Source organism: Pagrus major, chromosome 4 (genome assembly GCF_040436345.1).
Source record: "Pagrus major chromosome 4, Pma_NU_1.0".
Lineage (NCBI taxonomy): Eukaryota > Metazoa > Chordata > Actinopteri > Spariformes > Sparidae > Pagrus > Pagrus major.
In genome coordinates, this window is record NC_133218.1 from 27,678,940 (window position 1) to 27,693,967 (window position 15,028).

The following is a 15,028-nucleotide window of genomic DNA, read 5'->3' on the forward strand; positions in this document are numbered from 1 at the left end:
ATTACTGCACTTTGCAAGGAAACGGTTAGTCTACAACAATACACAGTGTCGACCGATGGTGTAATGTATACTATTACCCCTGTATGGATGTTATGTTATCAATGTGCTACAAGTCACTTGATATTTATGGATATTGACTATTGTGCAGTAAAAAATCTGTTAAGTTGCATACAGGTGTACGGGCCACTGCTGGGTAGTACCATGGTCCTGTTTCCGATAGATACATTACGTGGTATCAGATGGGTGCATAGAGTTGTGTACTCACTGATACCAATGCCAGCAGTACAACCCCAATTTGAACCATAAATGCAGTGAAAAACAGCAATTTTCAACCAAGTCTAGCTTTGAGTACATTGTGGCCTTTTGTTTTTACAAAAAAACAACTCTATTTCTCTGCAGCCCAACAAGATGGGTCATGACGTCTCTACAGGTATCATTGAGTTCATCATGGACCATTTCACCGACGAGAATGAGGGCACATTTACCTGCCAGATCACAGATGGAGGCGGCAAAGCACAGAGCTCCCTGGTTCTGATTGGAGATGGTAAGAGAGGAGAGGTCTGATTTCTCTCTATAGCAGCAACCTCAGCCAAAATGAACACAGCCTATTGATGTTTGACTTTAGACTTACTGCATCTCTAGCATAAGAAACTGCATTGTGGAAATGATTCCAGTTGATTAATGTCAAGGTTGGTTTGTTTTTCTCATATATTTGATTCCACCTTCATACAGAAGCGCATTAGCTAGATAAATTCACTGAAAGAATCTATAGAAACCACTGGCAATGCTTTGATCTTTTAGTTATTCTCTGTTTCTGTGTATCTGTATGTGCACACAGCTTTCAAGGCAGCACTGGCCGAGGCCGACTTCCAGAGGAGGGAGTACATCAGAGTCAAGGAGGGTAAGCAGCACAAAACATCATCCACTTTTAAGCTTGTATGAGCTTTACTCGACCCTGAGCGGCACACCACTATGTTGCCTGGGAGACAATTCATTTAATCAGTGAGTGTACAGGAAAAGAAACAGAGTAGGCAGTTGGAGCCTTAAAACTCAAAATGGAACCATTTCAAATGGCTCGCTACATGACAAAACAAGGTCTGACTTGAGATTTACAGAACAGCTATGGTAGGTGCATGAGGAGATTCGAACTTAACTAATGCACAAGGCATTTAAAAGAGCTCAAACAGTCAAGATCCACAAGTATTTTGTTCATACCTTCTGTCTCTGCTGCCTTTATTCACCACAGGTCCCCACTTCAGTGAGTTCCTGTCACTCCAGGTTGGAGACGACTGCTCTGTCACTTTGGTCTGCAAGGTAAACACAGCCGAACGTAATAATTATCGAATATTTACACTCTAAACAAATGGGAGGCTGACTTGCGAATAGCTGATGAGCCGTTATCTGGTGCAGGATGCGACAATGCTGCATAATAATAAGGTCCAGATTGAAAATAACCAGAATTAGACTGTCAGGATTTATTCTTGGCTTTGTTAGCATGAAGGATGTAATTAGAACAATTTTAAAATCAAAGAAGTGTTCATGTCCCTCGAGACAATCTGAAGCTGACATCTGTTTTATCTGGTAGTTTAGTGCATTTTGAATGATGTAAAAACACAACAAACATATGGAGGAAATAAAGTGAGTGAGTGTTGTGAGTGACTAAAAATCTTTTCAAGCAAAAATAGTTTGGGTACAATATATTCCTTAAAAAGAACGACAGGCCAATGTCTCCTGAGGGAAAAAGCACATTTTTTATCGGAGAAATGGGGTGAGAGTAATTGAGTACAGATGTTGAGGTATCTCTCTGTCTTAATGAACTGCTGTATAAACTGAACTTTACACACATCACTGACTTGTTGGATTTGCATCTTGTAATGAGTTATAAAATCTGAGGCGTGCTGCATTAATGGCATTGCTAACAGGTTTGTATAAGGTGGAACTACACTAAATTTATATTGCTGATTTTGCCCGTAGAACATCTCTAATGGATCGGTTACACTCCAAGTGTTAAATAGCCCTGGTTGCCATGAAAAGATGAGGTGCGACACATCTTAACTCAGGACGGATAAATGACTTTTAGAGGCAGAGTTATGCAGTTTTTTTTTCAGCATGGTGCATTTGAATCGGGATATGATGGACTGCTTTATAGAAGGTACTAAAGAAGAAAACACCTTGTTAATGATAATATTTGTAATTATGTTTTGTTACAGGTTGCTAATTTAAAGAAGGAATCAGTGTTCCACTGGTTTAAAGAAGACACAGAGATCATCCCTGATGTGAAGCCTGACCTGGGATCTGGAGTCTGTAAACTACCAATTAAACTGGTAATTGCAATTTGGTACTGCCACTCTCATGGATGCTATAAAACAGTGTAGTGTATAACGCTGTTATTTCTGTGTATGATTATTTTTTCAGTGATTTGTTTAGTTACAAAAACACTGCAATGTTACATAATTTTAGCGTTTCTCTGAGGATCCAAAAACGAGGACACAGACCTCACGATGTGTTCACAGTCAGAATACAACAAATCTGTATTCCTGTATGTTCCTTATTCAGTTTTACGCATTTTCTGTTTTGTTTCTCCTGCAGTTTTCACTGAAGACAGCAGGAGTTTATAAGGCCACCATCAGTGATGACAGAGGAAAAGATATGAGCCAAATTGACATCTCTGGAAAAGGTAAACATATCTTTCATACTTAATTTATCTCACTGATTAATTGAGTAATTCGCTGAATTTCTGGCTGGCTGGTTGTCTAACTGAGAATAAATTAGAACCCTCAGTGTTAATGGCCAATCACAACTACAAACTAAAAAAGAGCTTGATGCTCATTAAAAAGTGGGATAAATGATCCCAATATATACACTATCTGCACATGGTAAACTAATGAATTTTTAACAAACCCTCTAACCCCAACCTTGTTTTTCCGACTCAGGTATAAAAACAGTTCTTGCTATGTGACAAACTCCTCACCTGCTGGCTGTATCTAATCATGAGAAATCAATTTTAATGTAGCTGTAAATGTTTGTCACTTGAGCTGGTAGTCTGCTGTCCTTCAAGCTTGAACCTCTGTGTGCATTTTTACTGTCCTTTTCAGATCATCTTTTATCCTCTCTGTATTAGAGGTTAGTGAGTATTCAATCACACATAAGGGAGTGATGAGCTAACAGATACAGCTCTTTTTATCATTTTATCTAAACTGGGACGCCACCACAGAACAGATAAATTCACTTTATTGGTTAATAATGGCAACAGGGATACTTAGTCACAAAGGTTTCACATGGGTCTTTGAAATCATTCAAAGTTATGTCAAAACATAAACAGACATGGGTCATCGCGTGTCTCCTGCAGTTATCTCACTGTAAGCAGATGATCACACCAAGACACGTCTCCAGCTAAGTCACATGTCATGTTTTTCTAGTGTTACTCCGAACTTTTCAGCACAACCCGCAGAGTTGCATCTGTTTTTTCATTAGTTACATTTGATTGCCCGGTTGCACACATAGCCCTGCTCCACACGCAGTGACAGTGGCAGTGGCAGCGCCTGTAGCTTCAAGTGTCTGTGTGATTGAGGCCTAACACAGCGCAGTTGAGGAATGTTCACACATTCAAGCCTCTCGCTCTTTATTTGTTGTCTCTGAGCTTCTGTGAAGCCTGCTAGTGTTGTAACAGTAATTCATCTTGATTTCTGTCTCAATCTATGACATGTTGGGTCCTTCAATTTTAAAGGACTTGATCCTTTGAATCCTTGCAAAGTCATTGAATTTATTGTTTAAGAAGGTGTGGGATCCCGTATAACTAGAAGATACCCAGACTACGATACATGTTTAATTTAAACCTTTCCTGACTGAGATTTGAATGCAGCCACCAGAGGGCAACATCGTGACTCTGCATCCTCTTGGCTCTTTCCCTGACCCCATGTTTCTCTGCCTCTCTTCTAGTCTTTGAGGATGCCATCAACAAGATCAGCCAACTGGCTGGTGAGTATCTGCCTTTTGCACACACACTCACACCCACACACACCCACGCATGTGCACAGAGGTGAATACACAGACATATATTATCCCACTCGCAGAGATCCATATTAAAACAGTACTTAACCTCACCATCATCATCCTCTACACACTGAAGTGCAATTGATCTAAATTTAACATGGCACAATCAAACCACACATGATAAGAGATTCAGATCCATCACCAGGCTGATACATTTTTTAAAATCCCACTACTACACACGCACACTCACACACACTTATCAGCGTGTGGCAGAAGTTGTCATGCTGGAAGCATTTGGCCATCATGCCATCATGTGGTGAAATCACTTTAATATTCCACCGCGCTGTCACAGTGACAGTGTGGAGGAGCATCTTACTCCTATTTTAAGAGACAGTCACTTGACAGCTCTGCAGCAACTGTTACAGCAGTGGTTGCTGAGGAGAAGAGGGTTCATTACTGTGATAATGGGAAACCATGGTGATGTGACCAGGTGGATGACACACTTGTACACTTGTAATGTGCAGCGGGCAAAGTCTCACATAGTCATAGTGTAGTGTAAAACCCCCTTTTAGGTAGAAGAGCTTTAAAAAAAAAAAAAAGAGTTAATAAAGCTTCTGGGGTTTGAAGCGTTGTATAGAATGCAGCATACAAACAGTCAGCACTCTGCTTCATTATTACAATTTTGCTCTCCAGGCTAGATAAAGGTAAAGATGGAAGTCATATAATGGATACTACATGTACAAATGGCTGCGGATGGAAGTTTGATTCTATTTGATTAGTTCTGAGCGCAAAAAAGTGCCTCCTGTTGCTCTCTCAGCAGAGCGAGGCAGCAGCAGATGGAAAATATGTATCTGATTCTGATTTCAAATGTGCCCTCGACAACCTCTATCACCTCCCATCACCTCCTGCAGGAGCCAGCGCAGCAGAGCTGGTGATCAGCTGCACAGCAACAGGCATTCAGCTGCAGTGTCACATGAAGTATTACACCTCCGAGATGAACATCACCTGGAATCACGGGTAAGACATTAAAACTCGTCACACAACACTATTAATAACAACAACTACGACTACTGAGGAGAAGAAGAAGAAAATAATGACAACAGTAACTCTAGTATTTGTAGTCGTAGAAGTGGTTTTTAGTGGGAATACGAGTATGCTTTTAAGTCTGCCTATAAACATGCTGACCACAAACTGCCAGGAGGGGCAAAAACAATAAGCCACATAATAAAACTTGTGAAGTGCTTTCATTATCCTAGTTATTGCAGTCAAATTGGCCTGTTTTGTGACAGAAATCACACCCCTACCATTTTCTAGAAAGACGCAAGGGTTTTTTTTTTTGTGCACTTAAAAGCACTCTGCCTTACCCTAGAGATTATAAAACTTGGAGGGAGGGGAGATGGAGTGAGAGAGAGAGAGAGAGAGAGAGAGAAAGGACAGACAGAAAGAATAAAAACAACAAGAATGAGGAGAAACAGGAAGAAAGAGAGAAAGATGGCAGCGGGTAGCAGAGCTGTTATTCAATAACTCAAAGAACAAAAATTACGGAGATTAGATGTTTAACCTCTCGCCATCTTTTATGTGAGAATGTGCGAGAAAGAGCGACAGATAGGGAGGGAGAGAAATTGGTATCCCTATGCGTAACACTAGGCAGGCATGTAAACATGATTTTCCATTACCTCTGAAGCAGGCTTCACCAGCTCACACACACACACACACATACACACTAACCTCTCCTCCCCATCTCCTCTCCTCAGTGAGACTAAACTGTCCCATGGTGAGAAGACTGTGATTGGAGGAACCCCGTCAATGGCAACAATGGAGGTATTATCTTCTACTGTACGATGCTGAACAGTATATGCCTCTTAAGTGGGTCATGTATGGGTACATTTTCAGAATTTATGGATAATTGCACCAATTTTACATGATAACATGTGTTTTCAGGTCTTGGGGAGTACTACTGCATATGTGTAAAAGGTATTGTGAAGCCTTTTATAGCTCCAAAAGAAGGAGCAATGATCTGATAAACTGCCTCCAGTGGTGTCAAAAGGAAGATGAATGCATGGATTAAGAAAGGTGATATCTCTGGTCCTGTTGCATCAGATCTTGATCAATTGATCACAACAAAACCTAGCGACTTCATTACCCACAATGCAACTTAGCCGCCAATGAACATCACGAGAGGCAGTTCATCAGATTACATGCAGCTTCCTCCGGAGCCACAAAAGGCTTTATACTACTTTTTCACATACGCAGTAGCACTCCCCAAGACCTGTAAACACACCTTAATGTGTAAAATGGTGGAATTACCCTTAATACCCTTCAGGCAATGGCATTGTTGTTCATAAGTGTTGCTTAAGAGTGCTAAGAGTGCCTTTGTAGAGGTGATACCAGGACAACTTCAAGACAAACTAAATAGATAATCTCACCTTTAGAAGGAGCATCATACATTTTAAAGTCATTAAACCTAATTAATTAAATAGTGTTATCTTCCCTTACTTTTTGGCAGAGAGCTTTATAATTGTAATTACCTGGTAGATGAATGGATCCTTTTTTAAACCATTAATTAAACATGTACAAGCAGAAATAAACAGTTGCTTAACTGATTGTTTGCTTCACAGGTGATTGAGCCAACAGAGAAGGATAAAGGAAAGTACTCCATCATTATCACCGACCCTGAAAACTCACATAAACGCACGCTGGACCTCAGTGGTGATGGTTAGTACCCTCTCTCTTTCTCTCCGCTCTCTCAGTGTCTCTTTCATTCTTTCTTTATTCTTTTTTTTATTTTTTTTATTGATAATGCAGTTAAAATGAGAGGTGGAAACAACACAGTCACTTGTTTTCTTTTATGGAGCTCTTGGCTTCAATTTGTAGTTTAAGACTTTGAAATGATACCCCAACCTTTTTGTGTATGAGACACTCATCGCTGTTGGCTTGAAAACTGGCTGTAAAAAGTCTACAGTTTGCTTTTTTCCGGTCCTTGAATTCATTTTGGTTACGATGAATGCCAATAGGGAGAGTGAGAAAATATCCACAGAAGCTCCTCAATAGTCAAACAGTCCTTGAACATAACTAACCTCTTCTCTGCCATCCCGTTACGCTCATTGTGTTATCAACAGTTATATTTTTGACACGTATTTGATAAGTGCATTGCTTTCACGTAACATTATTCCCTTCCTCAATTCTGAAGTAGTGCATCAAAATATTTTCTTTCAACAGACGTTTTTTGAAGCTGAGCACAGCTGGCATTACTCATGAAGGAGTAAACAACAGACACAGTTTTAAAGCCACCTTTTGAAGCCAGGGTTGAGTGTTTTTATACCTAAAATGTAGATTTCCAGTGGCGTGTGACTTTAAAATAAAGTAAGGGGACAAAGTGGCAGTGAAACTCTGTTTTTGTCTTTTGCAGTATATGAGAAGGCCTTCGCCGAGTTCCAGAAACTCAAGTAAGAAACGCACTCATCTCTTTTTTTTGTCTCTTTGTGTATATTGGAGTTGGACTAATAACTCTGCTAATGATGAATCACTTAATCCTTCACATTTATACTAACCCATACTGTACAACAGATACTTTCTGTTCATACGCTTAAAAACATGCTCGCATAAAACAAAATGCGATGCACGTTTACCATTAATAAATTCTATTTTTTGACTGTGTGGTTTTGATTACATTTTATCATAAAAAATAACACCTCTGAGAAATCAAACTTATTGATCACTTTTAATCTACGTATTTAAAACTTTTTGTTGTTTGTCAAAATTAATGGAGCGACGACTGCAGACAAACTTGAACTGAGCTTCTACAAACATGTCGATAAAACACACCCTTTCCAATGAGACGATCAATTTAAAGAATCAATACTACTCTCTTTAGAGGTGAAAGACGTAATCAGACTTTGTACTCAAGTAAATGTACTTGACTCTCTTTCCCAATCAAGTCCACATATACAGTAAACAACGCTCAGCTTATTGTATTAGATCTGTTATGTAAGTACTAGTCTGTGGCTGATAGCCTGAATGTTTGCATTTGATGTATCAGTAAACCTTTAAGCTAAAAGTGCTGCATATCAATGTATGGACGGTCACAACAGCTTCAGCAAAGGCTGCTCTCCATCGACAAACTGAACATTTCAACATTTCAAAAACTACAGTGGGTCCACAAACCCCACGCCTCGCTGTCTGAAAAAGTCCAGTCTATTATAATTTGAGATAAAAATCAATGTTAAAAATAGAAGCCGTCAGGTAGCAGAGATCCTTCTGGGTCTTTTGGCTAATTGGGCCAAAGCGAAAAAACCCCCACATACTGAATTCTGCAAATCCATTTAGAAAAATCAATTGAAACTCCCAAACACTAAACAGTGCATGCAGAGTGGAAACTGTCCAAATCCCTTCTCTAATTAACATTCAAAGAGAGACATTTAAGCACAAGATTTTACAAACACATTGAAACAAGTGACACCCTGTTGCCCTTTTGATTGAGCATCAACATGCCAAGAGGAGCACAGAGTTCCCTCAGCCATCTGGTCCTGTGGCTGACCTCTGGTCCTCCCATGCTGCTCCGACAGACCTTACCCAGTTATTACAAAGCCCAATATTTTTTTTTCCCGTAGAAAAGATTCTGTTAAGTCCCTGAATATACTACAGCATAATGAGGTTTGGCTGGAAACCCAGATTGCCTTGTGGCAAACCATCTGACCACTGCTACTGACCCAAAAATGGAAAAGATATTATGTGTTTGGTCAGTGAGCAGGGCCAGGTAGTGGAAACAGACCAGAACCAAACTTGGCTAAAATAAATGTACAAAGCTGGGCTACATTTGATACTCTCAGAATTATTGTTTGTTGAATTTATTCATTTTGAAAAATAAATGAATACTGAGAGGTTCTTTTTAGGTTACAGAGTTTTACTCAACACTGTATAAGAAACTTTTCTTTCTGTGTTTCAGGGCTGAAGCCTACGCTGAGAAGAGTGAGTTCATCATTCCATTCTACTTCTGTCTTTGTTTAATACAGTTACTTTTCTTCAAAGTATTTTTAATCCTAGACCCTTTATTTACATGTTTTGCTGTGTAATCGATTCATACTTACCAAAAGTTTTGGAATGGGTCCAGTAGTTCGCCTCAGCTGCCAGCCGCGACATGCAGATTTCAGAGCAAGACTTCCCCTTAAGCGAGACTTTTGTTCCTGGTTCCAAAAGGGATCTTATTATTTGACAAAAAGGTCTCCCTCTGTAGGAATCATTTCCATAAAGCTGAGAATAACAACCTCAGCGTCAGTGGCAAAAACAAGCACATTAAGTGGACATAACTTTGACAGTCGGAGTTGCCTCTGAGGATTATGTTGTCTCAGCTACAAACTGAGGTGATCTACTGGACTGATTCCAAAACTTTTGGGAAGTATGAATCATTTATTCACCAAAACATGTAACTATAGGCCCAGGTTTAAAAATGCAGAAATTCAACTCTAGGTGATTGTTTCCTATATTTAGGTCTAATGAGATATTTTGACTCAAAATTAGACATATGCTTGGAAGGACTAAAAAAAAACCCAAAAGCTAGAGGCTGTTTAGCTGTCTGGGTGAAAATCAGCATTCAGAGTTCATCATCAGATAGTGATCAATAGGAGTGTGTGATAATATTAACAATGGTTTGTTTCAGACCGCGGTAAGGTGGTGGGAGGACTCCCTGATGTGGTCACCATTATGGAAAAGAAGGTAAGTATCTAAGCTGTACTTTATCCGTGATTGTGTGTTTTAAATTAATTTGTACATGTTTGTCAACAAACTTTCTTCCTCCTGTAGACCCTCAGTTTAACATGTACAGTGCGTGGAGACCCCAAGCCTCAGGTCTCCTGGTTGAAGAATGGAGCAGATGTGGAGCCTGACGATCAGGTAAACTAACAGATAACAGACACTATAAACAGAGCCTTGTTCTCTATACCAGCCACACGCAGCCCCTGCTTCCTCTCTCATGATTAATGACCTTATTAATCAGACACAATTGCAACAGTATGTTTCTATTAACTTGTCTAGTGATACCACAGGGTTTCCACACTCAGTATGTGACTACTGGTTAAGTATTTTGCACACTGTTTGCACATTCATATTGGTAGTATCCTAAAGAACAAAGTATATATAAAGTAGTAATTGAATGAGACATTCAGGAAAGGAAATATTGGGGTATATGTTAAAGCTCTTATTTCAATAATTTTGATATTTATTGCGATTACAGTATCAGTCACAATCAGTGGGAATGATCAATTTGCATCACAATTTTGGTTTTCATTGAAAAATTATCATGATGATGTGACAGAAGTATGTACCAGTGCAGGGCATCTCTGCAGCCCTAAAGTAGTGTATCGTTAAATTCAAAATTGAAACTGATGAACGGGACAAAATCCAGAAATTCCATGTTGGGAACTGTTGGAAAGTATCCCAGCTGAAAGTCTCCTTATGTAAAAACAACAACCCTCCCTTGCTGGAGGGATCTAGATCTACATACTTCAGGTGAGGTCAGCATTATCAACTGTCTCCTGCATTGGTAATGGAACAAATCTACCTCTCATACCTCATTGACCTACTTGCCAACCTGTACCAGTTGTCTACACACAATCCCCAGTCAGTGGAGGCTCTTTCAACAGCATCAGCATCCTGCGGCTCGTAGCGGCTTTGAAGATTTAAGTTTGAGAAACCCCTGTCCAGGTGGAATATGTGTTGAAGTTTGCCCTCTTCTTTATTCATTCCCTCACCTGCTAATAATCTGTCGAAAACAAGAGCTAACTTCCTCGGTGATGTGTTTTTCCAAACCTCGGGGGTGCATCTCCCCTCCGTAGTTACCACAGAGGCTACTGAAGATACTACCAGAAAAACAAACAGAAATATATCCAGATCCTGAGAATGATGCACTGAAACTCCTGAAACAGGAATAGGTTCTCTGAGTACCATTTTTACCACCAAAACTACTATAAAGGTAGGGCAATATATCAATATTATATTGTCTATATAGCGTCTTAGATTTTGAATATTGATATATAAGGCTGCGTTACAGTAAAGTGATGACAATTCTTAGTTTCAGATGATTATACACTAATGACAACATAATCATTCATTTTATACTCCATTTCTGCCAGTAGATCCCCTTAAATCTTATACACTGCACCTTTAATACTTTTGTAAGTACCAATAGTCTTTCACACGATATTGTGACAATAATATGCCCCCCGGGCTTAGCATTTATAAAGTGCTTTTGAGGGGATTTCAAAACATTGACATATATTTCACCCAGCCCTAAGCCTAATATTATGGTTTAATGTACAGCAGTTACCTTTCATTCAAGAGAAACTAGCAACCAACAGATTAGTCTTCATTGGTCTAAATAATGAATGCAATTATCCAACACCATAGAACATGTTAAATGGAAAAGGGGCCTCAGTTGCAAATATGGCAGCCTTTTTGTGGTTCTATTTGATTTTTGAAGCCCGTAGAGCTTTTAATTTCTCAAAATTAAAGGCGAGTGTTTCTCTTAATAGGAATGTAATTAGCCTGCGACAAGTGCCACTCCATAAAAATGTACTAATGTCCAGACCTCGCAGATGAGTGGGCCGTTATGAGAGTTGGAAATTAAAATACTGCATCCTTGTCGGCACCATTCACAAAGTACAAGTCCGATCGACACAAGTAAGCTCCATTCCTTGAGACCACAAAAACAAAAGTATTGATGTTCAAAGCCTTCAGAGCTGAAGTGCACTTGTGTCTGTCTGACTTACACTGGGTGAGTGGTGCCGGCGACACAAGTGCACTTCAACTCTGAAGGCTTTAAACATCAATAGTTTAGTTTTCTGAAGGCTTTAAACATCAATAGTTTAAAGCCTTCAGAATTGAAGTACACTTGTGTCACTGGCACTACTCGCAGTACATCAACACAAGTGTACTCAAAATCTGAAGGCTTAAAAAATCAATACTTTTATTTCTTTTTTTGTTCTCAAGAAATATGGATGGAATATTTTTTTTGTCATTTAAATCCATCATATTTTGGCTGAGCTAACAGGGCTCAGCAGAGTAGAGGAGACTGTGGTAGATCATTAGTCCTCGTGTCCATCAAGTCCATCTAGCAGTGCTCAGCTTTTGCTAAAGGGGGGGTGGTAATCAAAGCTCATGCTGCTGCTCTGACTAAAAGAGAACTCAAGTTTTAAATAAAACTTTAGGTGACAGGCCTTTTTAAATGTTAAATCATGCTAAAGTCCCTGTGCTGTGCTGTGCCGCCTCACTCGCTTTTTCTAACCTTTGATTTCGTATTTCAGTATGTGGTCTCCCTGGACCAGGGCAAGTTTGCCAGTCTGACGATCAAAGGTGTTTCCATGGAGGATTCTGGCAGATATACCATGATTGTCCAGAACAAATACGGAGGGGAGTCTGTGGATATAGTGGTGAGTGTCACCGCTGCGTACCACAAATTGGAGGATTTACTCAGAGCCGTGAAATTTTTCTGACCATCTGTGGCACAAATCTTGTCTTTTCATCGGGGCCTAACAGTGAGATATTTTTGTGACCGAGCTTGTGTGTAACTCAGAGCTATTACTGAGCTGATGTTTGACCCTTGTGAGTTTCTTCTTTCCCTGATTTGGAAGTTTCAACATAAATCCTGACCTAGAATATTCTTTACTTAAAGCTCAAAATGATATGACGATGTAGCCCTTTTTTTTATCACCATAGGTACAAATAGTACCGTACAGTAAGTAAATGCATATATGTGAACTGTCAACATGACACTGACATTCTGTCTTATTTTCTCTCTCTCTCTCCAGGTCAGCGTGTACCGTCATGGAGAGAAAATCCCTGAAGCAAAACCAACTCTGACCCCTAAAACACTCATCCCTCCCAAGCTCCCCATTGAGATCCCTCAGCCCAAGACCCAGCCTGCTCCTGCCCCCGCTCCTAGCCCCGCCCCTCCCAAGGCAGCTCCAGGAAGAGGGATGAAGAGCCCCACTCCCACCAGGAGGAAGTAGAAAGCTTCTGATTGTCATAAATGAGGAAGTGGAAATGTAGACCATACGAGCTTTTATTGGTATTCTCTATCTGGACAAATATTAGAAGCATTAAAATGAAATGGAGCTAACACACTTGGCGTTAAATTAGAGAATCAAGCAAACCTTGTTAGCTCAAAAAGATATATAAAAATAAGAAAAAAAATTTGATATCACTGTATGAAAACAAAAAAAACCTGTAATGAATCAAATAAAATATAGTTGATACATGAACATGACTAAATTAGAAATGATTAATCGCATTGAACTGAGACTTGAATAAAGTGGAAATTTGATTCAAACTATCGCTGGAAAAAGAATGAAATGTGTTTCAAACTGAGAATGTAAGTAATTGTGTTCCAAAAGTTTATCCGGCGTAATTAAAGGTTTAAAAAACATACAATATAATAAAACAGACACTGTATAGAGTACATTGTTGGTCACCACCATGAAGACATCTGCTCAGAATCTAAGCCTCTCGGAGCGACACTCACTGTCTCAACAAGTGTTAAAATGACATAAAACTTTCGGAACAATAGCTTTGAAATGCTCTCATCAGTATCCTGTTTTAAACGGCATGTCTTATGTTGCATCAGCTTCCTAATTCCCCCTCACCACCACTACCACCACCCTTTTGAAGCCGAGTCGTGGTGGCCCCGTGGAGAGAGGTGGGCCCTCTCTGCCTATAGGGAGGGGGCAGCTCTGCATATGATCAACGCTCTGGCTCGGTCTCACGGTCATGAGACGTGTTTTAAACATGAAGGATCTCATTTACATGTTTCAGAGAAAAATCTCAACCTGTAACGGTTTCTGCTGGAAACAAATCACTCCAAGTCACTGATACATCTTACAAGATGCATCTTCACGCTTCGTAGTTTTTAACCTCCCTTCAGAAATAAAGCCAACCTTCACAGTGAGCATGTTAACACAGGTACAGAGAGAAATAGGCTGCACAAAGCCAATATTATGCTCCCACCTATGGCTGCAAATATATAACACCGTCCTCCTTAACATCCCCACGGTGAGATATTAAACATGCTGAAGTGAATCGCCATTTAGTAAAGCAGAACTGTGGAGCAGGACTGTCACACTCACACTGCCGCCACCGAGAACTGTTATCTTCAAATGCTGCTTGATATTGACTGTGACTGTTAGCACCAAAAAACATATTTGGGGAAAATCTATGTGCGTTCTACCCTACAGCTGAATATCAATAATGCACAGTCCTCCTGGTCGTCAGCCAGCAGCAGAGACAGACGTGCTACGAGTAGTCAAGTCAGGTTTAAAGTACAGGAAGTAGTGATGGCAGGGCTGATGAAAAAGATGGCTGATGAGATTTGTGGTTCATTAAAGCTGATGAGAGGCGAAGAGCAGACGGCGAGGAGAGAGAGAGAGAGAGAGAGGGGAGGAGGGTAAATTCATTGTTTCTGTGTTTGCTGTTGCTAATAAAAGAAAGAGATTACACTTTGCTGAGCCTGTTTATTCATTCTGTCAGAGAGAAAAAGAGAAACAAGAGCTGGATTGTGAGTGAGTGAGTGAGTGAGTGAGTGAGTGAGAGGGCTGGAATAATGGAGAGCCTGAAAGCGAGAAAGTGAGACTGTGAGGTTGCTATTGTTTCGTGTTACTTTTGCTGCTGATGCGTCTGCTCCGGCGGCATGAGACGAGTCCTGTCATGCTCGTTAACAAGTTGAGAATGAGTTGAGTGATTGGATGGAAAAAGGGGAGAGATAGAAGAAAGAGGGGCTGGCTGTGTGTGTGTGTGTGTGTGTGTGTGTCTGTGTGTGTGTGAGAGAAAGTTATTTTGCTGTTGCTGTCGTGTCTTTTGGTCGTGAAGACAGACCTCATCATGTCATAAATCGTGTGTATAAGTGTGAAAGGAAGGGAGAAGCGGGCCGAGACAAAGAATGTAGATAATTCAGTGTTGCGTGGCAATGGAGGACTTCTGAAGTGCGACAGAGAAAGACAGGAAGAAGAAGAAGAAGACGTGTGTGTGTGTGGGTATTAGAGGGAGGGAG

The 15,028-nt window shown here is 40.2% G+C and overlaps 1 protein-coding gene across 1 annotated transcript in view; it reads left to right on the top strand.

The window, feature by feature from the left end:
• The window catches only part of myom2b (myomesin 2b), a 30,190-nt gene extending 15,715 nt beyond the window's left edge, over nt 1-14,475 (top strand). Inside the window, exons 24-38 of the mRNA XM_073464260.1 lie at nt 400-544; nt 839-901; nt 1,247-1,314; nt 2,211-2,324; nt 2,590-2,677; nt 3,940-3,978; nt 4,905-5,010; nt 5,748-5,814; nt 6,612-6,708; nt 7,403-7,439; nt 8,939-8,961; nt 9,650-9,705; nt 9,793-9,882; nt 12,291-12,416; nt 12,795-14,475. Of these exons, the coding sequence (XP_073320361.1) occupies nt 400-544; nt 839-901; nt 1,247-1,314; nt 2,211-2,324; nt 2,590-2,677; nt 3,940-3,978; nt 4,905-5,010; nt 5,748-5,814; nt 6,612-6,708; nt 7,403-7,439; nt 8,939-8,961; nt 9,650-9,705; nt 9,793-9,882; nt 12,291-12,416; nt 12,795-12,995 (1,320 nt within the window). The 3' untranslated portion in view covers nt 12,996-14,475. The remainder of the gene's footprint in view (nt 1-399; nt 545-838; nt 902-1,246; nt 1,315-2,210; nt 2,325-2,589; nt 2,678-3,939; nt 3,979-4,904; nt 5,011-5,747; nt 5,815-6,611; nt 6,709-7,402; nt 7,440-8,938; nt 8,962-9,649; nt 9,706-9,792; nt 9,883-12,290; nt 12,417-12,794) is intronic.
• Nucleotides 14,476-15,028: the final 553 nt, after the last annotated feature.